Here is a 25739-nt window from a genome sequence, read left to right on the forward strand (position 1 = left end):
GATCGCGGCTTTTTTTTTTTTTTTTTTTTTTGCTTGGGGCAGCAGAAATGCTGGAGCCGGCCCTGAGAGCAATACCAGTTTAAGTTATTCTTTCACTCAGTGAATGAAGGATTGATTTACATGCATACAATGATCCACACAGTCTCCACATCAGCTTTCTTCCATTCCTAATCACTGACCAGAATTAGTGTTTTGACAACTCACTGCCCAGAATGCATACCTAGTAAAGTGTCTGTCATGCTTTACGCCCATCCTTCTGCCCTGCCTCCCCTGCCCCAAATTCCAACATGATTTTAGTACCCAGTATTGAAATAATCGCTAGAAGTCAATGCTTTATACCATCTGAAAGCATACTGGAATGAGTTCAATATCTGTTGAGCTGCCAGAGCTAAAAAATAAAGCCTGTCACTAGAAAGCTGACAACCCTAATGGTTCAGTAGATTAGACACCATAAACATGTCACTTGACCTACTAGTTCTTTTTGCCACACAGCTGGGACTGAATGTAGAAAATCCTGACCCTAAAACTACCGTAATTTTCAGCCCCTGGACTGAGTGACTTCAGATTTCATAACAGAAAAAAGTTCTGCCTATTGTACATTAGTCAGAGTTAGAAGACTGAAGGAGGATTTAGCTACATCCAGTGTTTGTAACTAGCAAATGGGTTCTAATAAGCGACCCTTGTGTTCTTAGCTCTAGAAGTAAATGGCATCAATTGTAAAGGGCCATAACCATTGACAGTAATTCCTGAAGGAGTTTAAGTTAGTAGTACAGTGTGGCTGGATCCACAACTATTCATGTCTGAATAAGTTGGAGTCTGAAAGATCAATGCAACACAAATATTCTATGTTTTCAGGCAATTTCACATCTCCTACCAAAAATAGATGTCATGCTAACAACCCCCTACAATGTTTTAGCTCTGTGCCTTCCCCTCCCCCCCAGATAAACATAGGCCAGGTAATTCAGCTCAAGGGTGAAAGTAAGCCAGTATTGCCCACCGGTAAAAAGTGGCCACCAGTACTGGCCCATACACCCCTGTTCCAGCTCTAATTTTACAAGCACAGTAACGTGGCAAATGGCAGAGTGGAACCTTTCCGGCTAGATATATACATTTTTTCTGCTAGATACATCACGATGTAGTATGGTAGTGGAGACTGGCCCTAAGTTTCCCACTGAGCAGGAATAGGTGTACGCATTGCCATTGCAAAATGCAGTAGCTAGGGTTTACAGTTTGCAGGGCAAGTTCCCTTCATATTGACAAAGGTTTCAACCTGTGAGGAAGCGTTGCCTTTGACACATTAAACAGAATGTGACAGGGTTTCTTCCCCAAACGGAGAGAAGTTGTATGTTTTCTGGAGACGGGCAAAAAGATTGAAGTTGTTTACAAACAGCTTGTAAGTCCAGAACGTGGCCAACACTAAGTTCTTAGACTAATGAATGAGGAAAAGAGCAAGCGTAGGAGTCTGCTGTCAGTCCCCAATAAATGGTGTTTCCACTTACTATGTTTAGTAAGATATTTTTAAAGAACAAAATAGAATTGGCACAGGCATTTGATGCGATTTGAGAGGTGTCAATCATGCTTCTGCTCAGAGCTCAGATTGTGCTGCCCTTAATCATAACAGGATGCTCTCTACCCTATTAGGGTTGCTAAACACTTCTCTTGAATATAGATAGGCTTGGAAGAATTAGATCTGTACACCACGCATGTACAAACCGGCAAATATATCTATCGATAATAAGTGAAATTTATGGATACCAAAGTAGCAAAAATGCTGCTTGAGAACTTAAGAGTTTAATTTCAGGATATTTACTTTGTATATTTTGACACGTGATGTTGACAATTTGGTGTTTTCACGTTATAAAGTTTTAACTTTTTGAATCTCAACATCTACTATCATTAAATAATTACTGCCTGACCCCACTGTCTGATCCTCCTATAACTGATACAAATTAAAAAGTGCTTTAAAATAAACAGCTATGATCCATCAAAGTTACAAAATAAATAAAAATCTAATTTGGCCATGCCTAAATATAGGGAAAGGAAGTTTTGTAATAAAAAAAAAGCCTTCTTCAAAGCAAAATATGAAATAAACAGAAAAGAACAGATAAGTTTCCAACTGCATATCTCCCATACTGCCATCTGTGGACTATCAGTGGTTCATGAAGTCTTTCCTGGCGGGCCCCAGGAAAAGACATTGAGAACCATGTATTGGACTGGGATGTTAGGGGAGGTAGTGTGTGGAAAGATCTCTTATGAAGTGATCGGTAGAAGGAAGGAATTTGAGAATTACTATACCCAAATGAAAAATAAAATAACTTTGAGGTCATGGACAGAGCATGCTGAGTAGTGCATTTTATAGGTTCCTTTGGCAATTTGAGAGCTGCAGCTTCAGAACCTGCTACTGAACCCTTCATCGAATGACAAATGAGAGATATTTACCACCACTGTTTAAAAAAGGAAATTCCCATGAGCAATGAAGTAGCACAGGAAATCCATTCTGTAGGAATAATTCTGTTTGTTCTTCAATATTCAAATTATGTAAATAAATAATTCACAGAAGCCTGGAGAGAACTGTATAGTTAAGGGTGTTAAGGATTTTGCAGTTTTCTCCAGACTGAGATTTAAGCAGTTTCTAGCCTTTCCAATTTTAAACACCTGGACGACCTTACACCTCTACCCCGATATAACGTGACCCGATATAACACGAATTCGGATGTAACCCAGTAAAGCAGCGCTCCGGAGGGGCGGGGCTGCGGGGCACGCTCCGGAGGATCAAAGCAAGTTCAATATAACGTAGTTTCACCTATAACGCGGTAAGATATTTTGACTCCCGAGGACAGCGTTATAACGGGGTAGAGGTGTATAAGCAAGGCAAGGTCATACTGCTGAATCTCAGCTTGAAAACTGAACAGTACTAAGGTGTAAACTTTCCTCATTAGTCTTAATGAAGCGTCCCTTTAAATGCTAATAGTCAGGAATAGTGACCTTCTGTGTACAAAGTAATGCAGAATCAGATTTGCTGTTACAAATTTCAATTTTATTCCCAGCAGAAATGCAGAATTTCAGGTCTCTAGAAAGAAGGGAGAAACAACAGAATACCTGTTCCAACCCAATGTCTTACTGGCAGCCCTTGGTCTCTGAAGAGCCCTCCGGAGTTTGAATGGATTGTACACCATTTCCCCAATGTGGCCTGTGGAATCATTTCTATTTATCACTTCTGCATCCCTTCATCTTCCCACTGTGGTGTAGTGCCGTAACTCTGTCACCTCTCACTTTGTCTGACTGACAGCAGGCACTGCAATAGAGTTGACAGTGCACTGTATAACAGCAGAACAGTTTGAACATTATCTGCAGGGGCAAGAATTAAAAGCATTCTATTCTAGAAGCTTTTCCCCCCGCAAGCCATAACAGTATCAGCCATGATTTATGCGGCACCACAAATATTTACTGTTCTTTACAAAACAGACTAAGCCATTACAATCTCAGACACTAGACAAGAGACAGACAACGCATTGGAAGGACAAGAGGTCAGCGAGTGGGGAGGTAATAGATGAGAACAAACTAAGGAGAAATTTGGAGGAAATAGGACACTTGGAGGACAAATGTGGAGTAACAAAAATAAAAGTGCAAAATCGAGGAGAGAAGGAAGTGACTGGATTAGAAGGCGAGCAGGTCTGGGCAGGGTAAGTGAAGGGAGCAAGAAAGGGAACTAAGGCTATGTCTACACTTAAACCGCTACACCGCACAGTTGCAGTGCTGCATCTGCATCGCTGTAGCGCTTGTGTCGACACGCATTATAGCACCAAAAAAGGTTTTCCCATCGCTGGTAGCCAGATTGATGGAAGAATTCCGGGGTAGATTTTTCACATCCCTGAGCAATGTAGCTGGGTCAACCTAAGTTTTAAGTGTAGACCTAAGTGGCCTAAGAGAGAGATGTATGATCCTGAATTGTGTAGTACAAAGAAAACAAGGGTAAGGATTCAAGGGTGGGCGAGGGCATGATCAACAGGAAAAAGGACTTGAGATGCAGTGTTTTGGCTAGACTGGAGGAGGGAAAAAGAAGGTACAGCAATCGAAGCAATATACGACCAAGAGTTGTTGCAGTAAAGATAAAGAGAGGAAACAGTAGTTTTTGATATATAGGTAACAATGACAGAATTTTGCAATATCTTCAAGATTAGATTGAAGTTTAAGATGGCAATATTGCAAATCATGTGAAAGGGAAAGATAGTAGATGAAGTAGGAACTGCCACATTCATTGATCATGTTTTTGCAATCACAACTGCTTGCATTATTCCAAGAACCTAGATTAAAATCTGTATTTAAAAAAAAAAACTTTTTAAAGAGACACCTTTGTTCCCAAGATCAAGGCAGACATCCTGCTGCAACATTGGATTTTCCACAGCTTAGAACATGCTGGGCTATACAATGCATATGGCTTTAAATATTGCTGTTTAATAAGATTAGCTTTGGGAACAAATTACATTAAGAGACCAGCCCATTTCCCTTAAGTAACAGTTTTTGATTTTGTATAGGGCAACAGTGGAAAGAGAATTTTTATAAACAGCACAATTTACCGAAGTCTAGCTACAGTGTGTCAGCATATATGGATTTATTCCCAACTATTGCAGACAAAGTCCACTCTTTGTTCCCTGTGCACCTCCTGCTACTTTAAGCAGTTTTCTTGAGGATTAACAGGTTTCCAAGTTAAAATTGGACGCCATGGCACTGATCGGTTTGTCTACTGAAGACAACCCAATAGGGCTTGAAATGGCCAGGGTATAATACATAATATTTAGGAATACCTGTTGGTATTTCTATAGCCACTATTGACTTGAGATCTAAACAAGTCTTGCAATATGCTCTGAACTTTAAACTCATACACTTGGAATAAGAGGTAGCACTAGGGTTGCCAGGCATTCGGTTTTTGACCGGAACGCCTGGTGGCCCCAGTCAGCACCGTCAAGCAGGACGTTACAAGTCCGGTCGGCAGCACAGCAGGACCCTCGGGCTCCCGGAAGTGGCCACCTGGTCCTGTGGCTCCTTTGCACATGGGCGGCCAGGGAGGCTTGGCATGCTGCTCCCACCCCAATTGGAGATCCACAGCTCCCATTGGCCAGGAAGCGACCAATGGCAGCTGTCGGGGGCGGCACCTGCGAGCACGAAGGAAGCGCACACCACAGAGCCGCCTGGTGGCCCACATACCTAGAGTCCGCAGGGACCTGGCAGCCGCTTCCTCGGAGCTGCAATAAGTGCCGGTGGGACCCTGCACCCCAACCCTCTGCCCCAGCCCAGAGTCCCCTCCCACACCCAAACCCCTCATCCCCAGAGGGAGCCCTCATCCCCTCCCCCTGCACCCAAAACCCCTGCCACAGGGAGGGGGGATGGAGCGAGTGGGGGAGGCCCTCGGAGAAGGGGCAGGGCGGGGCATGAGCGGAGCCTCAGAGAAGGGGCGGAGCATGGGTATTCGGTTTTGTGTGATTAGAAAGTTGGCAACCCTAGGTCTACCCAGCACCACAATTAACTCATTTAATAGAGTTACATTTATAAAGCCCATTAGGGTGACCAGATGTTCCATTTTTAAAGGGACAGTCACGGTTTTTGGGACTTCTTATATAGGTGCCTATTACTCCCCACCCCCGTCCCGTTTTTTCACAGTTGTTCTCTGATCACCTTAAGCCCACCCATCCAGTCCATTGGGAGAGATGAACAGTAAACTATGTTAAATCAAAATCAGAGACCATCTTCTTCGAACTGTCATAAAAACAAACAAACATGGAACTACCAGTGGTTACTCACAACCATGTGGAATACAGGTTTGGGAGGATGTGGACTGTGTGGTTTACACAGAGAAAGTGGGAAAGAAATTCCATACCTAGGGTCAGTCAGGGCAAAGGCAAGATTGCCTACCAGTTATGATGAGATGGCGGAGAGCTTTCACAGAGGTGGTATTTGGGTAGAAATGCCCGTGAGAAAAATGCTCAGGGAGGATATTTCAAACACAGATAAGGGCTTTAGGATCAACAGTGCCAGCTTTGTCAGTCAACAAAGAACCCAGTGCAGGTGTAATATGATCACGCTAGCTAAGCCAGCAAGCAAAGACGAGACTGCTTTCTGAGCAAACTGCGATCATAGAGAAGCCCAACTAAAGAGGAATGATGCTCACCTGCCCTGGTGGTCACGAGGACACGTGCAGCTGTTTGTGAGATCACCACAGGGTAAGCAAAGCACAGCCTGCAGAAGTAGCGCAGTTCACACACCTAACCACCTCGGACACACGAGATTTTCTATGGAAAGGGCAGAGAGCACGTTTCTCTATACTAGGGTTACCAGACGTCCGGATTTTCCCAGACATGTCCGGCTTTTGGGGGCTCAAATCCCCGTCCGGGGGGAAATCCCCCAAAGCCGGGCATGTCCGGGAAAATCGGGAGGGAGGGAGGGCTTGGTGGTGCTCGGCCGGGGCCTCTTTGGCTGGGGTCGGCGGTGCAGGGCCGGGGTCGCGGGGCCGGGGGCAGGGTGCCGGGCCGGGAGCCAGGCCGGGCGCGCGGTGCCGGGCCGGGGTCCAGGAGCCGGGCGCGCGGTGCCGGGCGGGGAACCAGGGGCGCAGTGCCAGGCCAGGAGCCGGGGTCACGGTGCCGGGCCGGGCGGGGAGCCGGGGGTGTGGTGCCGGGCCGGGGGCTGGGCCGGGAGCCGGCAGTGCTGGGCGGGCCGGGGGTGGTTGGCCGGGGCCGGCACCCCAGGGCCCGAGCCGACCCAGGCTGGAGCCGCCGGGGGGCCAGCCTGGGCCGCGCCTCCTCCCCCCACACTCCCCCTTACCTGTTTCAGGCTTCCCGCGAATCAAATGTTCGCGGGAAGCAGGGGAGGGGGCGGAGACTTTGGGGAGGGGGCGGAGTTGGGGCGTGGGCGGGGCTGGGGGCGGGGCCGGGGCCCCGTGGAGTGTCCTCCATTTGGAGGCACAAAATATGGTAACCCTACTCTATACCATCTCCAAGGGAGACCACTCAAGCGCACACATACAGAAAGAGTGCCTGCGATGACTCAGAGGCAAGGTTGCTGCCTTTGCAGGGTTGGCAAGGTAGCTCTAAAGCATCTAGCTGGCAGTATCATTCAGGCATTCTTCCAGTAGAGCATTAGCATTACCTGACCAGAGGAGTATCTAATTGGGTCATTCTGGCAGTGCTAGAGAAAGAGCAAGCTCAAGAAACAAGGCAAGGAGGGAAATGCAGGGCATATAGTAACTGCGACGTATTCGTCTAGCGCCTTCTAGCTAAGCCCCCAAAGTGCTCAACCAACAACAGTTTTTGTGAATTCAGCCAGGCAGGTAAAGGGATCAGTTTACTCACCACTGAAGTGCAGTCAGCACTGCAGTGAAACAGGACAATTATCTAACAGCCCACAGCAACCTTGCAACTGTGGAGCTGCAAGTGAATGGGGGAGGAGAGGAAGCAGAGTCCAATCACCTAAACTGAGATTTGGACATAACACCCCCCTTTTATGAAGAGTTTCATTGACATTTCAAGATTGCAAATATTCAGGGCTTTGTCTTTACGTTGTATCTGACAGAAGCTTCACAAGCAGCAAACCACCACCTAGCATCGGGGTGGGGCACTGTGTTGAGTAGAGTGAGAGGAGAGAGGACGCCCTACTCCAGGGCTTTTCATGTATTTAGGCTACTGAAGTGTTATTTGTACCTATTACTTCCTACATTGCATCGTATTGCTCTGGAAAATTCCATCAATCTGCTAAAATGTGAGGTCTACAAAGTAGTAAGATGATGACAGAATGTTGCTGATCAGACAAATCAAATCATTTATTCCTGAGCCATGAACGAAATGATCAGGGGCAATATTTCTTCAATTGTCAATTTTTTTTCTGGATTTCAAATCCTGGACATGCTTCGCATGCACTAGATTCTTAGTTTGTAACCGGCTTGGAGGGGCTTTGAAGATGTACAGTGCTAAGTATCATTATTTTAAACATATTGCGGGGCTAATTTGATGTCGGGTATGAAGATGAGCCCCTCCTCCAATAGAGCTAGTTCATGATGCTGGATTCACAGTCCCCTCTAAAAGCCAGCTCAGTGGTAAAGTAGAAGAATAGCAGCACATCCTCAGCTTGGAATGCTGGGAGCCTCAATGCAGCTACATCGTCTCCACAAGGATGTGGTATGCATCCACAGTGGGGCTTGTTTTGCTTTAACGATACTGATACAGCTTAAGTAGTACAACTTGCTTAAACAAGCCCCAAGGAAGACTTAAGATAGCACAAAATAGACTGGAAGGGCCAAGTTCACTCTCAACTACACTATATTCCACCAAAGGAGAAAATCCAAGCTCCTACTCAACGTACCTGCTCCTACACAGACATTAATTTAATTGTCAGACAATTGAATGCACCTATTATTGGCTATATGGACAGTGAACACATGATGAAATCCCCCACAACCTCTGATTGGGACAGACTAACCAACCCTTGCATACATTCTAATCTTGACCAGGCAAGGTGAGAAATACCTTTTATTATGTCTGAGATTCTTAAACTTGTTTACACACAGGGGTTGCATCAATTTAAGTTGAAATCATTTTAGTTACACTTGTGAAACCTTGGGGGGGGGGCACTCCATTGGTTTAAACTTTATTTATATCCGTTTAGCTTGCGCTTGTATGACACAAACTACACAGATATAAACCAACAGAGTGCCCACACACAAAGTTACACCAGTTTAACTAAGGCAGTTTTAAAATCACCGATTGTTCAACTGTACAATGGTATTTAGCCCAGACCTTAGATTTTTGAAGTCGTTCATATCACCTCTTTCCAAACAAAGCTGAACTTTGCAGAGAAGCAACACTAACAGCCTGGAAGGCAGCAGTGAACGACAAATTATAAATAGGAGGCAGTTTCAGACAGAGTCTGGAAATGGATGCTGAGCGATTGCAATGTCAGATCAACTTTGCAGCTCAAAGTATCAGAGTGGGGCCAGGTTTAGTTTTAGCCTGAAAAGGCAATGACACAGAAAAGGCTAATGGCAGGTGGTCATTCCACATTCTGTACATTTCACAAAGATTTACGACCAAGGCTGAATGCTGGAAAAGCAAAGCCGACGTTGCTCTAGTGTCCCTCTGCAAGGTCAGCTTATTGTATTGTGGAAATGTTGGGAGCGAAACTCAAAGTTAGGGGTGAGGTTCAATTTTTCCAGTTTCAGCAGGATTTAAATCCCTTTGTCAGGAGTGAAAACAAAGTGAGTACCAAGACCAAAGTTACACCATTTGCTTTTAGGATAAAGATTTCGTTTTCTACACAGTTTCAAATAAGTCCACTCTGTGACCAAGGAGTTGAAATGACTCTTGAATTTTTAGGGCTGGGTGTAAAAAATTTCAGAACTTAACTTACAAACATCTGCTTTAACACCTGAAACTTGAAATGGATTTAAATCTAACCAGAGGCCCATTCACAAGATTTCCCCCCCTAAAGAACACAATTAGATTCCATTCGTAAATCTTGCATTCATTACAAAACAGGATCAAATGCCTAAGTTTTGAACACTGGAGTTATGATTTTTATAATATAAACAGCTCTTGATAGAGGAAAACAAGATGCCTAGCCAGAGGCGCTCCAAGCTCAGCACAGTCCAATGAACTCAGGAGCACAACAAAACCAGCACCTTCCACAACAACTTGAGTATTGGCATGCAATGGAGAACCCTGCAACCACTACACACAAGGAGTGCTGCTACTTCACACCAGCGGATGCACATTAGCAGACTTCCTATTCTGCCCTTCTGAGCTTCTCAGGAGTTGCACGGAAAGAGGGAGGAAGGAACACTGAGGCATCCATAACCTCTACAGGGTACTGAGGGGTAAAAAATAAGTGTCCTAGGAAACTTCCAAGCTCTGAAAGAGACTGATGGTTGTAGGAGCAGGGATGATTTGGGGCAGGGCAATCTCCCTTCCCCTCCATTTTCAAGGCTTTTTAGTTATCAGTTAAGAGCCTACAAATGCTCCCGTCTGGGTCTGCGCAGAGCTACCGCTAGACAGGTTACCTGTACACCTGTTCAAGCTGAAGGTACAGAATGAGTCCCACAACAATGGCTCTGGGATTTGTAAAGTTCATACAGGTTCCTGGGAATTTGTAGTCTAGGGCACGAGATTGCAAGAGTGCACCTCCTAGCGTACCCCTGCTGCACCTACCCTCAGGGAACATTTGAAATTAACTCCAAACCCAGATCCCTGGAATCAGAATTGGCTCCTTCAGCATGTTAAAGCTGTATCATCATCACTAAGCCAAGCAGCCTCATTCATTGCATGGAAGATTTTGTTCTTGAGAAAAACAAGAAAATATTCCTCAAAGGGTCCTCCATTTCTGTTTTGAGTTACACCCTTCCCCAGTCCTCTGAAAAAGGTTTTTTTCTGCATAAGTTATAGCCCGTGTAACTCTGCCCTCTCACCCCTAGCTTAGAAGAGAATTATCTTGTAAAATCTGTAATTAAAAAAAAATAAAATCTCATTTGGGTGGTGTTTCACTTTTTGACAATTGTTCTAATACACATACTTCTACCATGCCAGCTTTTCAGACCTGCTGCATGCACTAATCCTCAATAGAGCGCTAGATCATGGGACTATTTTTATCGAGTTGAAGTGCTACATTTTTTAGTGGTTAGTGATGATCTCGATGTGTTATGGCCTCTGTGAGAGCCTTGGTGAGTGCCATACGAGCCACACTCCACCTAATCGGCACTTTCAAAAGAGTCTCTAGCCCTCTTTGTTACTCTGCAAAAATATAAACTGAACACTAGTCTTGGAAGTTTATCACAGACACTTCTGCCTATTTCATGTTATAGACTTTATGGTAATCTCATTCAGGCTTTAACAGCAACAGAACTCTGCATTCAAATAGCATCCCTAACCTTTCAACTGGTTCCTATAGCTCAGGCTTCAGATGTGCTATGACATAGCTGTAAATCAGCAGAGCATTCCAGGTATTCTGTGTGAGAAGCACCACACAACACGTTTTTATGCAAGATTCCAATATCACCTGCTGACATAAGGAGCAGTATTTACGCAGGTCAGTCATAAGGCCTTCAATGTGTCTTCATATTAGGGCACAGTATTGTTACACCCACCCAGCACCTTAAAGATTTATTTGCCACAGGCAAAAAGAATGCTTCCTGTAGAATCCAAGCTTTCATTTAAAAAAATAATAATTTATAGTGGTGAAAGTAAATTTCCAAGCATCATTTGAGTGTAAACAAACACAGTGCTCCTCTTCTGAAATCTGCAGACAGCATTACTGTTACTGCTCAAAGATTTCTGAAGCAGCAATAGACTTAAGGGACCAGAGTCTTATCAGTAGAGCCCTGCAGATATCCGTGGATTTACTTTATATCCGCAGATATCCGCATCCAGATATCCACATGCAGATCTGACATGGATACAAATTTTGTATCCGCACAGGGCTCTACTTGTCAGTTTTCAGAGCTGCTACTGAGAAAGCTGGGGATATCAGTGAAATTGACAACAAAAAATCTCATCAATTTCACTTTGTTCCTGCTTGGGAAAGCTCTGAGCAGCAGCAGAAACAGACAGTGCATCTATTTACTATTGAGGGCTGAATGGAGGCTGGAAAAGGAAGTAGCATAGATGGACTTCCCCCAATACTGGTGTCAGTATGCTGGAGAAGGAAGAGAGATACCCCTGCCCATCTTCCTCCCAGCAAGTAAACTGGGGGTGCAACAGAGTGGGGGGGAATGGGACTACAAAGGATGTCTCCTCCCCCCTACCTTCCAGCAGCTGGATAAGGGGTATGAGGGCTGGCTTCAAAATGTAACACCTACTAGCTAGAGGACGATATAAAATATGCTGCCCCTAAAGAAGGGCCAAGAAAAGCATCCTGGTAGGAATTCCCTAGTAGATGGGGGAGAAAGGGTGTTGGCTTCTCACTGGACACTGTCCTGGACAGGAAGTTCCCAGTTTGGTTTCAGTATGTGGTTAATTTTAGTCCTCTGGCTATTAAGTGCCAGGCAAAATTTCCAAGCCTACTTGTGGGCACATGGACAGGTGTATGGAGGCAGGTGTAAGGGACTGAGGACAGCTAAAAAAAAAAAAAAAAAAGGCCTGAACATGATTTAACATAGCAAAGAAAAGATGATGTGGAGTGAATGCAGAAAGGAAAAAAAGTATTCCAAAAGCTAAAGAAATTGAGTGAATTGGGCTGGTCACGTAGTATTCAGTGATTATTCTTCACATTTCATCAGTCCTTGTCCAATTAAATTCATCTGACCAATACGTCTCTGGGGTATTCAGCTACACCCACAGCTGCTCAAACAGTAGTTAGAGAATGTCTGACGAACAGCAGTAAAAGATATCAAATCAGACACATTTCTTTCCTACTATTCAACCAGCTCTAGTAGTAAGTTATATTTTTAACAATTTATCAAATAGAAATTTGATGAACAATGTTATAATTAAGTAGAGTACAACCAGTACAGCACTATTTAATTTAAATTGCTGGAATCACAGCTTGGAGAAGTGGCTTTGTGCACGTGTGATGGCACAGGTATGTTTCACCTTGACTAGCAAACCAGTCCTCTGACTTGTAGGAATTGAATATGTTTCAGTGATAGAGCCATCTAAGCCTAAATTATATTAGGCTGGATGAATAGGCAAAACTTAATTTAAAGGTGTAGAGGCCAAAACAGAACATGCAAATGTGACGTCTGAATACTTAGCCAAATATACCCTTCACTACTTCGTACATACCTCCCCCTGAGAGCCTCCTGGCTGCTGTGAGAATGGGGAGGTGTCTTCATTACACTACCTTTCCCTTCATCTCGAATTTTTGGGCTCCCCTTTGAACTGCACTCCCTTCATAAATAGCTCTAGTGCCTGCTGCCGCTCAGAGTTCTCCTAAACAGCTATAGCATAAAGCCGGCCCAAAACTTTTGTTCCACTAATGCCCTCAGGGTTCCGAATGGCAGCAATGAAAGTGCTACAAGTCTTAATTTCACTCTGCTGCTGCTGGGCCAAGTTCTGAAGAAGATCAGCACAGGCACTGGAGGTGCCTACAAGACCCAAAACCACGCAGTGGTGTCTATGGTCAGAAAGTTGTCTTCACAACAAGGAGAACTAGAAACATTTTTTAAAGAAAGTTTAAAGTTTTGCTGAAATTGATTGCTGAGTCCCACCTCCCACTCAGCACGAATAGTTTTGAGTCCTGCTACACAGCATGCCTAAACTATTTGAAAATAAAGTCTAAATGAAATTGGTATTTCTAATTCTCCAGCTGAAATGGAGGCTTTGCTGATGGGTAAGTTAATGACACTAGCTGTTTCCACACATTATATCAGAGAATTTTTCACTTGACCAGAGCTCAAAGAGCCGGGAAGCTACTTTCCATCCTGCTTAAAAATACTAAAAATGATCATAGCAAGAATTTTTATATTGAACACATGAAAAGCTACTGAAGGTTTACGTGATGAGTTTGGCTGATGTTAACCCAAAAACAGTTTTACAGTCACTGGGCTAAGTGCACAACTTCAACTGAAGTCTACTTTGAGTTACAGCATCCATAACGGAGATCAGAATTTGGCCCTCAGATCAGACTCACATACCACACATGACACTTCTCAGAAAGATGGCCACCGCCAGCTGGAGGCTCTGTAATGCCACTTGTAATTTCAAAGGTCATTTTCAAAATACAGTTTCACAGTTATATAGCAAAGAGTAGGTCCCCAAGTACATATAGCTATGACTATCCAAATGGAAAAGTGCAAGATGCTTCAAATTTACCCTGTATGAAAGCAATAAAGTGTGTGAAGCCACTGAGTGCTTCCAGTGAAACTAAACTAATATTATTTTGTGTGGCCTGTGACATTTATATATGAAGATGTAAAATCACGCAAGAATGAAATGGCAGAAAGTTGAAACTCACATTCTTAACTTGCGTAAACCAATGAGCTACCAGCGGTTCTCAAACTGGAGTCCACAAACCCCTGGGGGTCAGTGAGTCATGTCCGAGGCCACTGACCCCATTGCAACTCCTCCCCCTCCCTCCCAGTGCCTCCTGCACACCGCAGAACAGCTGTTCAGCAGTGTGCAGGAGACACTGGGAGGGAGGGGGAGGAGAGGGGATGGGGCATGCTCGGAGGGAGGAAAGAGGCTGGGAAGAGGAGGGGCAGGGGTTGAGCAGGGGCAGGATAAGGTGGGGCCTTGGGGCAAGGGGTGGAGACAAGGTGGGGCCTGGGGCCGAACAGGGGTTGAGCATCCCAGGGGAAAATTAGAAGCCGGCTTGGAGCGCTGCGAAAATTTTTAACACAAAATGGGGGGTCTTCAGGTTGCTAAAGTTTGAGAACTGCTGAGCTAGACAAACCTCTGCTTGTACTGAAAGTCTCATTTTAACTCCTTGAACACAAGCACCTCGTTTGCCTAAACATACTTGCTTTAATGGAAAAGAAAACATTTCCTACCAACTACCCCGGCAACAAAGCAGACTTGTTCCAATTAACAGAATCCCTGTCCTCTTTACGTAGCCATTTGGTTTTACAAGTGTACGTGCACATCATTCACCCTATACCGTCTGCCCTAAATCTCTCTCCAAAATATGTTTTTAATGCCAATAAAAATAACCGTATTACAGAAATATTCAGACTGTATTATACTCTATTTGTTGCAGCTTTTGTCAACACACTAGTTGTTTGTCAGGCCCTTCAACTTACTTTGGCTTTGAGGGATGGCTTTACACTATCCAGAGTGTCATCTTCCAAATAGGAAAGAAAACATCCTGTGACCCATATACTCAATACCAAAACACCATCACTCAGATTTTCAGATATATTTAAGGTTACATATGCATTATCATTTGATATAAATCTGTCGGGTGCAACATGGTTTACATCAGTCAGCATCAACTTTATCATATATAAACAGCGTTCCATGAATTTATAATATATACAAGAACGTTTAGTCTGGCATCACAGTGAAAAACGGCAACACTCTAACGCGGGAGGGGGAAACTAGCGCAAAGTTTATTAGCAATCAAAATATCACCTCCCTTCCTGCAAATCTTTACTCATACAATTAAGCCTCACACTTGTGTTGTCTCATTTGTTTCACTTTGACTACTCACATATCTAAGAACTATTCTTATGGATAAGTTAACAGTTTACAATATCAAGCTCTAAATGTTATTCTTCACTGTGTTATCCAACACTTTGTTAGTCACTAAGATAGAATCCTTTCCATATACAAATTGAAGTTTGGGTGCTGTCTGCTGATCGCTGGTCCCTCATTCAATAAATCTGATCTCATGGTAGAAATAATTTATCATCAATGTCTGAAAACTCGGACAACACATAGAATATCAGGGTTGGAAGGGACCTCAGGAGGTAACTCCCTGCTCAAAGCAGGACCAATCCCCAGATCCCTAAATGGCCCCCTCAAGAATTAAACTCACAACCCTGGGTTTAGCAGACCAATGCTCAAACCACAAGTAGCGATATGCTTAATTACAAGCTTTTTCTGGAGGTCTGTATTGCAAGCGTCAGCAAGGTGATATAATAATTTCCTCGAACTGTGGCAACAATTCCATCTTGGACTCCAAAAGAACCTCTCCTTCCAACTCTACCATGCTACATCCACCACTAATTCAATTTTCCTCTATCAAATACTTTTTACACCCTAAACTCTTCAATAACTACTTACATAACGGTTGTTGCTAGAGTCCATGGGATTATCCATTATTACCACCAAGATAATTAAAGTAGAAGTACAAATGTTATATAGCTTATGAGGTACAACCTATTAAATAAAACTATATCAGAAAAATGTGAATTATGGATTTTCACTACAGTGTCAATTGGTGTTTTCCACAATACCATAGCTAAAAAACTCCTTTAATACCTGTACACTCAAGCAATCAAACTGGCCCAGAGGAGGAGACGGGATATGTCAAAGCACGTCACCTTTGGTCATGAGGAAATATGAACGCAGACCACAGCCTACATCCAGATCAGAAACGGTCACATTCCTTGAACAGAGTTGCTAGGTGTCCCAAATATTTCAGTTCACAATACTAACCAAACCAAGACAGGAGCTACTACACAACTCAACTATTGTTGCTTTTTTGTGCCACCATAGTCAGCATATTCTTTATAAAACCATAATTTCAAAGTCTTATCACTTGACCACAAAAATCTAACGCAGTGATAGTTAGTCTACAAGGTCTCAGCCAGTGCAAGAAACAAGAACTTTTAAATACAATTTAAAATAAACCTGACTTCACTGACAAAAGCAACCAGCTGTAATTTCAGATGCTCTGCTAAGCTCCTTGCCAGTCATTTTAAACATATAGCTGCCTCACTGTTGTACCAGGGTACCACAGATCTGACATTAATACACTATATCATGTAACACGTTGCATTACATAGGCACAACGTAAGCTAAGGGACGAATTGGGCTTGATTCTGAATTTCCAAGATTTTGACATTTTAAGGCTAGCCTCTAAGGTTACTTTTGCGTAGTTTGCAGTACATCTGGATTTATATTAATAGAATCCATGTTGCTTATCTGAGACTTTGACACCTTGTGGTCTCTGCAAAGGTTGCCAAGAAAAAAAAATTTTGGAAGTCAAAAGTATCAGGGCAACTCCCACATGGTAGATACGAGGAGGCAGACAAGAGCCCATTTTGACCTTGCAAAAATGGCAACCCCCAAGTTTTCCAAGTACAGTAGTTATTTCTAGACATGAAAAACACAGTCCTAGAGCTGAAACAGTTTCTACATATAAAGTTTCAAGAAATCAGAGTTGTCAATTTCTCTCTCTGCTGTAAGATTGGACAGCCAGCCCAGCACTCTATCTGGCTCATTTAGCTGCTCTATTTCCTTGCGAGATTTTACAATAATCAAACTGCCTGATTTTTAAAATAGCCAGAGCAGCTCATATGTTATTGCACTAGATGCTATAGGGTCCCTTCTGTAGGTACTGACATAGACATATATGCAAAATGGACCTCTCTCACACCAAAGCCTTGTTTATTTCACTTTGTTCGTAAACATCTTAAGACCCAGATATAGGCATTGCCCTTAACAATGGCCAATCTGATCTTGCCCTCTCCTGCAAGAAACTGACAAGATATTTGAAAGCTTTGTTTTCTTTCTCCTCAGTGATTCCCTCCCTACCCCCACCCCCCCCAAGAGGAAAAGATGGTGCACTGAGCCAAGTCTCTACAGTCTTATGTTGTTCTCCGCCTGGGTTCTCGGGAAGGGAGTATTATTTGTTACTGGTGGAAAGAAAACCCATGTGGCTGTTATTGGGGAAGGGAAGGCAATGTAGCCTAAGGCATGGAGAGTGAATAGTGGCATGGTAGGGGTGTAACCTGCTGCAAGGAGAACATTACATTGGGGGGAGAATGAAATTTGATGAGCAAGGAGGATTCTTTGTACATAGCGCTGGGCAGTGATCAGTAGTTATTCCAGAGTGGGACTGTAAGGGGCCAGGTGGGGGGAAGAGAAGGAGAGGATTATCTTAGTCTGGGCAATAGGCTGGAGGAAGGTTATTACATTGTGCAGCGCAGCAAAGATTACTTAACACGGGAAGTTGATGGGGCAGATTTTGTTTCAGGGGATGAGGGGTCCTTAGATACAATTACCTGGAGAAGAGCTACCAGGAATACAACCTGGTGAAGGTGTCCACCACCCCAGCCAGGAAGGTGATGGGACAGCACCCCTTGACCCTTACTACCTCCCATCTCCACAGCTGGTACTTGACATAGGGCTGTGAAGAGCCAAGTACCTGTCTGTGAGATTGGGAAATAGCAATTACTCTGCCCTTGTCGGGGAAGTTACCTCTCAGACACCATCACCTGGTAATGCCCAGGGCATAACCAGCCTGTCCCCCAGGAGTCAGCCACACAAAAGTGGGCATCAAGCCCAAGAAGTCCTGGCCCCTGGGGAGTGGAACAGACCACCTACCAGGGAAGGAGGTGACAGCCCTGGGGATGGGTGGGGAGATCAGTGTGGGGTGGCCCCATGGGGTAAGTCCAGAGCAGTCTAGGAGAGAAAAGTCCCCTAGGGGTTCCAATCACAGAGGGAGAATCATTCAGGGGGTGAGGGTGCAGAGGGAAGGCCCCCTGGAGGTGCCAGTCCTGGGAGAGATCCGAGGAGTCCCAGCCCCGGGGGAGTGACAGCCCAGGGAGAGAAGGTCTCGCTAGTGTCAGTCCCATGGGGGTCTTGGAGAGAGGTTCTCCCGGGGAGATGGAGGTCCGTTGCCAGGATGTCAGTTTCATAGGGATTGGGCGCGGGGGGTCCAGTCTCAAGGGGCAGTCAGGGACGGGGAGGCGTCAGAACTGGGCGCAGGGGTCCAGTCCCAGGGGGGCAGTCCGAATCGGGCGCGGGGAAGGGGCCCGGTCCCTGGGGGCAGTCCGGACCGGTGTTCGGGCCGGGGGGTGTCAGGACCGGGCGTGGGGAGGGGGTCCGGTCCCTGGGGGCAGTCCGGACCGGTGTCTGGGCCGGGGGTGTGTGTCAGGACGGGGCGCGGGGAGGGGGTCCGGTCCCTGGGGGCAGTCCGGACCGGTGTCCGGCCTGGGGGGGTGTCAGGACCGGGGAGTGGGTCCGGTCCCTGGGGGCAGTCCGGACCGGTGTCCGGGCCGGGGGGGTGTCAGGACCGGGCGCGGGGAGGGGGCCCGGTCCCTGGGGGCAGTCCGGACCGGTGTCCGGGCCGGGGGAGATCAGGACCGGGCGCGGGGAGGAGGTCCGGTCCCTGGGGGGGGTCCGGTCCCTGGGGGCAGTCCGGACCGGTGTCCGGGCCGGGGGAGATCAGGACCGGGCGCGGGGAGGGGGTCCGGTCCCTGGGAGGGGGTCCGGTCCCTGGGAGGGGGTCCGGACCGGTGTCTGGGCCGGGGGGGTGCCAGGACCGGGCGCGGGGAGGGGGTCCGGTCCCTGGGGGCAGTCCGGACCGGTGTCCGGGCCGGGGGAGATCAGGACCGGGCGCGGGGAGGGGGTCCGGTCCCTGGGGGGGGGTCCGGTCCCTGGGGGGGGGTCCGGACCGGTGTCTGGGCCGGGGGGGTGCCAGGACCGGGCGCGGGAAGGGGGTCCGGTCCCTGGGGGCAGTCCGGACCGGTGTCCGGGCCGGGGGAGATCAGGACCGGGCGCGGGGAGGGGGTCCGGTCCCTGGGGGGGGGGTCCGGTCCCTGGGAGGGGGTCCGGACCGGTGTCTGGGCCGGGGGGGTGCCAGGACCGGGCGCGGGAAGGGGGTCCGGTCCCTGGGAGGGGGTCCGGACCGGTGTCCGGGCTGGGGGGGGTGCCAGGACCGGGCGCGGGAAGGGGGTCCGGTCCCTGGGAGGGGGTCCGGACCGGTGTCCGGGCCGGGGGGGTGCCAGGACCGGGCGCGGGGAGGGGGTCCGGTCCCGGTACCTGGTGCAGCGCTGTCAGCCCGTCCACGTTGGCCGTGTTGATGCGGGCGCCGCGGGCCAGCAGGCGCTTCACCTCCTCGGCGTCCCCGCTGGAGCAGGCGGCCAGGAACACGGCGCCCTCTTCGAAGCGGACGCGGGGGGCCCCCCCGCCACGGTGCCGGCCCCGGGCGCCCACCGGCTCCAGCTCGGTCAGCGAGCCCTTCCAGCGCCGCAGCTGCTCGGCCCGCCGCAGCCGCGCCGACTCGGCCCGCTTCACCCCCAGGTGCCCCGGCTCCGACATCGCCGCCGCACTGAGGAGCAGGGACCGCAGCCAGCTTCACCCCGGAGGAGAGCGCAGCGCCCCCGGCGCCATGTTTACTACTCCTCGGCCGCACCGCGCAGGCGCCGCTGCCCGGAAGCACCATGGGCCACGTAGTTCCCCCAGGCCCTCCGACGCCGGCCCTGCGCGGACTACAACTCCCAGACTCCTCCGCGCCCAGGAGCCGCGCCTGTCCTTTCCGCCCGGTCGCGCACAGCCCCCTTCGGACTACAACTCCCAGACTTCCAAGCGGAAAGAGCAGCGAGACTTCAGCCTCCGGAACTGGAAGCACTTTCCCTTTCTTGCGGGCTGGGCAGCTGCATCACTTCCGCCTTCCTCTGCAGCCCCTGTTGAATCCAGTCCCCCCGCAGTAATTCACGACCCACAGCCCAGCGGGGGATATACAGTCAATCACTTTCCCCAGCGTTGGGCCTGGGGAAAGCCAGGTCCCAGGCATGCAAAGTTGAGGCTGTTCCAAACATGGGGCTTTAGGCTGGCTAACAGCCCCTCGTGCCAAGGGTTGTCCCTTGTTTCTGCATCTCTGTACAGCAAGATCAGGAGTTGCTGAGTGCTGCAAAAAGCAGCAAGAAATACCCTGTAAATGCAGGTGAGTACTGCGTATTATTGCTACTAATGATGATGACAGTGCTAATATCTGGAGGAGGGGTAGGGCAGGGGTGCTAAGAAAACTGCCCCATATTTTTGCACTACAACATTAGCAGCCCTAGGCGTCTGTTACACCATGGCATCGTATTTTGCCTCCTGGGGGTGTCTTGTCGAAACAGTCCCCAATTGTGGATTTTCTAAGTGCAATTCAAAGAAATAGATTTTAAAATGTATGTAAAAAAAACCATCTGTTAAGGCTGCACAGTTAGGCCTTGAGCCTGCAAACACGTCCACACAGATGGCACTTTAAGCACATTACTGGGCCCACTGAAATTTGTGGGATTAGGGCCTAAAGCATTCAAAAGGCCGGAAGTGTCGATGCCAAACTGCAAATGCTTGCCTAACTTTACATGAGTGGTCCCATTGAAACTAATGGATATATTCACATGCTTAAAGATAAGCATGTGTATAACTATTTGCAGGATCAGTGCCTAAAGGCGCACATACAAACTTCCTCTGCCTCCTCATAAGTGTGCATCATGATCCAGTTTTTAATTACTCAATAATGAATTGTAATAACTTAATATAACATGTTCTTTCTTTTTGTCTTCTGTTTGATCAGTAGGAACATTTGATTGAAAGGAGGAACTTCATTGTTTAGAAATTAACCCACTCATGCACCTTATTCCGAATTCAGTACACTCCCTTTGATACATCACATCTGTTTGTAGTGGGAATATTTTTAAGGTTACAAACTGAGAAAGAAGGAGCAGCAGATTAATTTTTAAGTAACAAAGTTCCTATTTTCATGAACAACAACAACAAGTAGAGACGGAAAAAAAGAAAACAGAACATATTCGATCAGAGCTGAATTGTTTCAAAACAGAATATTTTTCAGTTTTCCATTAGGAGTCTGTGACTACATTTTATTCAATAGTTTCAGTATGTTTCTGTTACATATACAATAGAACCTCGCCGACACGAACACCAGAGTTACAAACTAACTTGTCAACTGGTCCACACACCTCATTTGGAACCGGAATTACACAATCAGGCAGCACCAGAGGGGGGGGGGAAAGCAAATACTGTGTGACTAAACAAAATGGCAAGCAGTAGGAAGCGCAAACGTGTCACACTTTCAATTGACACAAAACTAGAAATATTAAAAAAACTCGACAGTGGTGTTAGCCTCAGCAACATAGCAGTAGAATATGGTATCGGGAAATCAACCATCACCGATATTCGGAAAAGCCAGGAAAAAATAAAGCAATTTGCAAAAGAAGCCAAAGACAATGGAACAGTAAAAACCAGGTGTATTGTACGCAAAGCTGCTGATGATGCTTTTGATAAGGCAATGCATCTGTGGTTTGCACAAGAGAGATCAAAAGGCACTCCTATAAGTGGTGTCATGGTTACTGAGAAGGCAAAGTTACTCTACCGAGAAATGTATCCAGACAAAGGTGAGAACCATTTTAAAGCAAGCACAGGGTGGCTTTGTCGGTTCAAAAATCGGCATGGAATACGGCAGTTGAGGATGCAAGAAGAGTTTCTAACAAGTGACTGGAATGCTGCAGGTGTATTTAAAAACATTTTCAAATCATTTATTGAACAGCACGAACTTACCCGGGACCAAGTGTTTAACTGCGACGAGACGGGCTTGTATTGGCGCCTGCTTCCAAACAAGACTCTGGCAGACAATTCAGAAAAACAGGCAAAGAATTTCAAATCCAGTAAAGATCGGGTCACGCTGATGGCTACTGCTAATGCAAGCGGGGATTTCCGTCTCCCATTGGTGTTCATTCATAAAAAGGCGAAACCTTGCTGCTTTGCAAACGTCACTATGTCAGCTCTACCTGTCCATTACTACAGCCAGCGCTGTGCTTGGATGGATAAAGGCATTTTCTCCGACTGGTTTTTTAAACACTTTGTTCCACTTGTGAAAGACTACCTTACCTCAAAATCGTTACCTATCCGAGCTGTGCTACTGATGGACAATGCTCCATCTCATCCTGCCATTGAAAATCTATTGACAGAAGATGGAAGCATTCGTTGTTTGTTTTTGCCACGAAATGTCACCAGCCTCATTCAGCCAATGGACCGAAGCATTCTGGAAAACATGAAATGTCGATACAAGCGAAACCTCTTACAGCGATTATTACTGGGATCAATGCAATTTGAATCTTACACAGATTTTTGTAAACAGCTGACAATCAAAGATGCTGTCTACATGTGTGCCGAATCCTGGAGTGAGATTAGCTCTGAGTCTTTGAGACACTCATGGAATACACTTTGGCGGTGTATTGATAACACTGAACCAGATAATTTGGAAAACAATGAGCCGATGGAAATAAATCAACTAGATTTTTCGGAAGAGCGACAGCTTTTGGATATCACCACGGAGGAACAGGAGGAATGGCTAAACGCAGATAAACATGAGAACGGGCACCCTATTCTTAGCGACCATGAGATAATTGAATTGGTACGAGAAACAGCACAACCGGACAGTGACAGCGACAAGGAGGGGGAGAACGCCAAGAAGATCCCACACATGCAAGCAGAAGAGTGCTTCACTGCCTGTCTTCAATGGCTTGAACAACAGCCTGAAGCCACACCGATTAACCTAATGATGCTTCACAAGCTACGCACCTTGGCAGCAAAAAAGCTTGTTAGCAACCTCAAGCAAAGTACCATTAAAGATTTTTTCAAGTCTACATAGTTTATGCTGTAAAGTTAAGCAGGAAAGTTAAGTTTGGATACTTTTTTTTTTTAAATTGTCATTATAAAGACTAGTGTCGGTACGTTTTGCGGTAGCATTTTTTTAGTGCTATTTGAATGGACTTTTAAATTGGTGGGCCTTTATGTTGGCTTTTTTATTTCATGGATAACTAACACTAAAAAAGAAGCAAGAGAAATTACTTAAAATTGAAATATAGTACCATGTTAAACGTAAACTACTAAAAAAAAAGGGAAAGTTTAAAAAAAAAAAGATTTGACAAGGTAAGGAAACTGTTTCTGTGCTTGTTTCATTTAAATTAAGATGGTTAAAAGCAGCATTTTTTCTTCTGCACAGTAAAGTTTCAAAGCTGTATTAAGTCGATGTTCAGTTGTAAACTTTTGAAAGAACAACCATAATGTTTTGTTCAGAGTTATGAACATTTTAGAGTTCAGAAGAACCTCCATTCAGAAGGTGTTTGTAACTCTGAGGTTCTACTGTTTTGTACATTATGAGCTCCCTCTGGTGGCCAGAATTGGCATTTAACTTCCCTGTTACATATCTATTTGACCAACAATCACTTTGCAGAGCCTATGGGGGTGTGAGCCTACCAGATGCTTAGCGTTCTGGCCTGATCCAGCAAAACACTTAAGCACATCCTTAACTTTAAACATAGGGGGGGTAGGCCCATTGATTTCAGTCTATTGTGCAGGATCAAACTCTTGTTGAACAATGGAGCTAACTACTCATGGTAATAAGCATTATGCTTCGTGTTAAGTGTTTCCAGTTTCAGACCTTTCACGGGATGACTTTGATATAGGAGAGAGACCATGGTTTTAAATCTTGTTTTATTAAAATTCACTCTCCTGGTTGTCAGTGGTTCCCACATCTGTTGCCTCTTAGTTGTTTTCTTATCTCTGTTTGCAAAAATCTCTATAATTCTGCAGTAATTGTGTTTTCAAAAAGGACTTTGGCTGTCAGTGTGACAGATATGGCAGTTTCCTTAAATATCCTGGTCCAGCCTTATTGAATGAAGTTAAACCTTATTGAATTAACATTCAGTATCTTAGGAGTTCATTATATTAAAAATGCAAATGTGTATGTAAAATTGTGGGATTGTATAGAACATCTCTAGGGAGGAAACATGGTTAAACGTTTACCCTAGGAAATGTTATGAGCGTCAAAGGATTCTTTGAAACAATGTCCTAGACAAACAAATTTAAGTGGGATTCGTAGGAAATATTTGGGAAAAGGTGAAGGCAACTTCGCACCTCTGGACCCAACCTTTGACACTGTGCTTTGAGGAAAAAAGTAAAGCGGACTTGCTTAGGCGGTCTGAGTTTTCTGGGGAATTCACAGTGTAGACAGGGGGCTGCCCAGCCTGGAAAGTCATAGATTCCAAGCCCAAAAGGGGCCATTGTGATCTGCTAGTCCAGTGGTTCTCACAGCAAATTTTTTGGTGTCCTCAGAGTGCAGCCACCAACTCTTGCTGGTGGTTGCTCTGATCATTTTTCCTAAAATACTTAATTAACTTTAGGAAAAACAAATAAATATGCACATATACACATCCAAATCATTGGAATTTATTTATATAGGGTGGTTGTTTTTTTTTTTTTGCAGACTCAATAATAAAAATAATGGACAGTTGTGTCTATTCTTTACTGGACCTAAACAGAATAGAAACACAAATAAGGTGTTTGCATGTTCTTGTCTTTTTTGTTGTTGTTATTTCTTTTGTTTTGGTTGCTTTTTTTTTAAGACTTGCTAGCTAGTAAGTCTGCTGCTGTGAAAAGTGATACTTGTATATTAATATCATTTTTGACAGTCTCCAAGCTAGGTTCTAAGTCTTGTAGCCAATGATTTTAGTTTATTGTTAATTTATTATGTGATATTATGATTAACTAACATGTTACGTCATATATAATCATTGTATGTTCAATAGAGTTACGTTGTAGGATTATAAAAGTACAAGACTGATCAGTAGTTAGGAGGGATAATTTTGTATTAGGTATCTAAGTAAGTAGGGCTGGAACGCTTTTAGCTTAGCAATGCTAGGCTTAAGAAATGCTTGACATAAGTAAGTGACCAAAGAATGACCCTATGCCACAAGATTACGGGAAAAGATGTACTAATGGGTGATATGCCAAAAAATTAACAGTAACAGTAGTGGTGTTAGTCACATTTTTCTAACACATGCCCTAACCACAGGGTTCACTATGTGTGTAAATCCTAATAATGTATAATCAGAATCACACTTTAAAAAGAGGGTGCCCAGATTAGGAAAATTGAGCTCCCTATGGGAAACTCCAGGAGGAACCATCCCTCTACTGATGATCAGTTGGCAAGGCAGCCATCAGACCTTAAGAATATCATTAAGGATGTGAGTATGGCTATATATGTAACTTGTGCATAGGTGTGTATAGAATTTCTATATGCTTAGGTAATCATAACTTTAACTGTAACTTTAATAAAACTTGGAAAACAGTCTAGACCTTGTACTTGTGAATGTCTGTGTGGTCATTATCCTTGGTCTTTGTGTTCCTAGAGATTCTAAATCAGAAGCAAGTAGCAGAGGTGACTTTCACTCTGTTAAGCTTGAAACTAGCCACCAGAGCCGAACCCACGGTGGTGTAATACAGCATTACTAAATTCACTTTAAATCATATCAAAGGGTACAGATTGGCACCCAGCGTAGAGCTCTAGAGAACACAGACTAC

The 25739-nt window shown here is 45.4% G+C and overlaps 2 protein-coding genes across 8 annotated transcripts in view; one reads left to right on the top strand and one right to left on the bottom strand.

Moving 5' to 3' along the window:
* PPP1R12B (protein phosphatase 1 regulatory subunit 12B) overlaps positions 1-19767 on the bottom strand; it is a 158097-nt gene extending 138330 nt beyond the window's left edge. For all 6 annotated transcript variants that reach the window (XM_054025622.1, XM_054025620.1, XM_054025619.1 and 3 more), the window contains exon 1: positions 19407-19767. In XM_054025622.1, coding sequence (XP_053881597.1) covers positions 19407-19685 — 279 coding nt within the window. In that variant the 5' untranslated portion in view covers positions 19686-19767. The remainder of the gene's footprint in view (positions 1-19406) is intronic.
* A 260-nt stretch (positions 19768-20027) lies between these two features.
* On the top strand, positions 20028-25509 carry LOC128835830 (jerky protein homolog-like). Of its 2 annotated transcripts, none has more exons than XM_054025624.1 (2): positions 20028-20310; positions 20932-25509. In XM_054025624.1, exon 2 carries the CDS (start codon positions 21412-21414, stop codon positions 23023-23025), a length of 1614 nt encoding a protein of 537 aa, XP_053881599.1. In that variant the 5' UTR covers positions 20028-20310; positions 20932-21411; the 3' UTR covers positions 23026-25509. The 2 variants fall into 2 exon arrangements, with proteins under 2 accessions (XP_053881599.1, XP_053881600.1); XM_054025625.1 differs by having other exon boundaries at positions 20935-25509.
* Positions 25510-25739: the final 230 nt, after the last annotated feature.

Source organism: Malaclemys terrapin, chromosome 4 (genome assembly GCF_027887155.1).
Source record: "Malaclemys terrapin pileata isolate rMalTer1 chromosome 4, rMalTer1.hap1, whole genome shotgun sequence".
In the NCBI taxonomy this organism is placed as follows: Eukaryota; Metazoa; Chordata; order Testudines; family Emydidae; genus Malaclemys; species Malaclemys terrapin.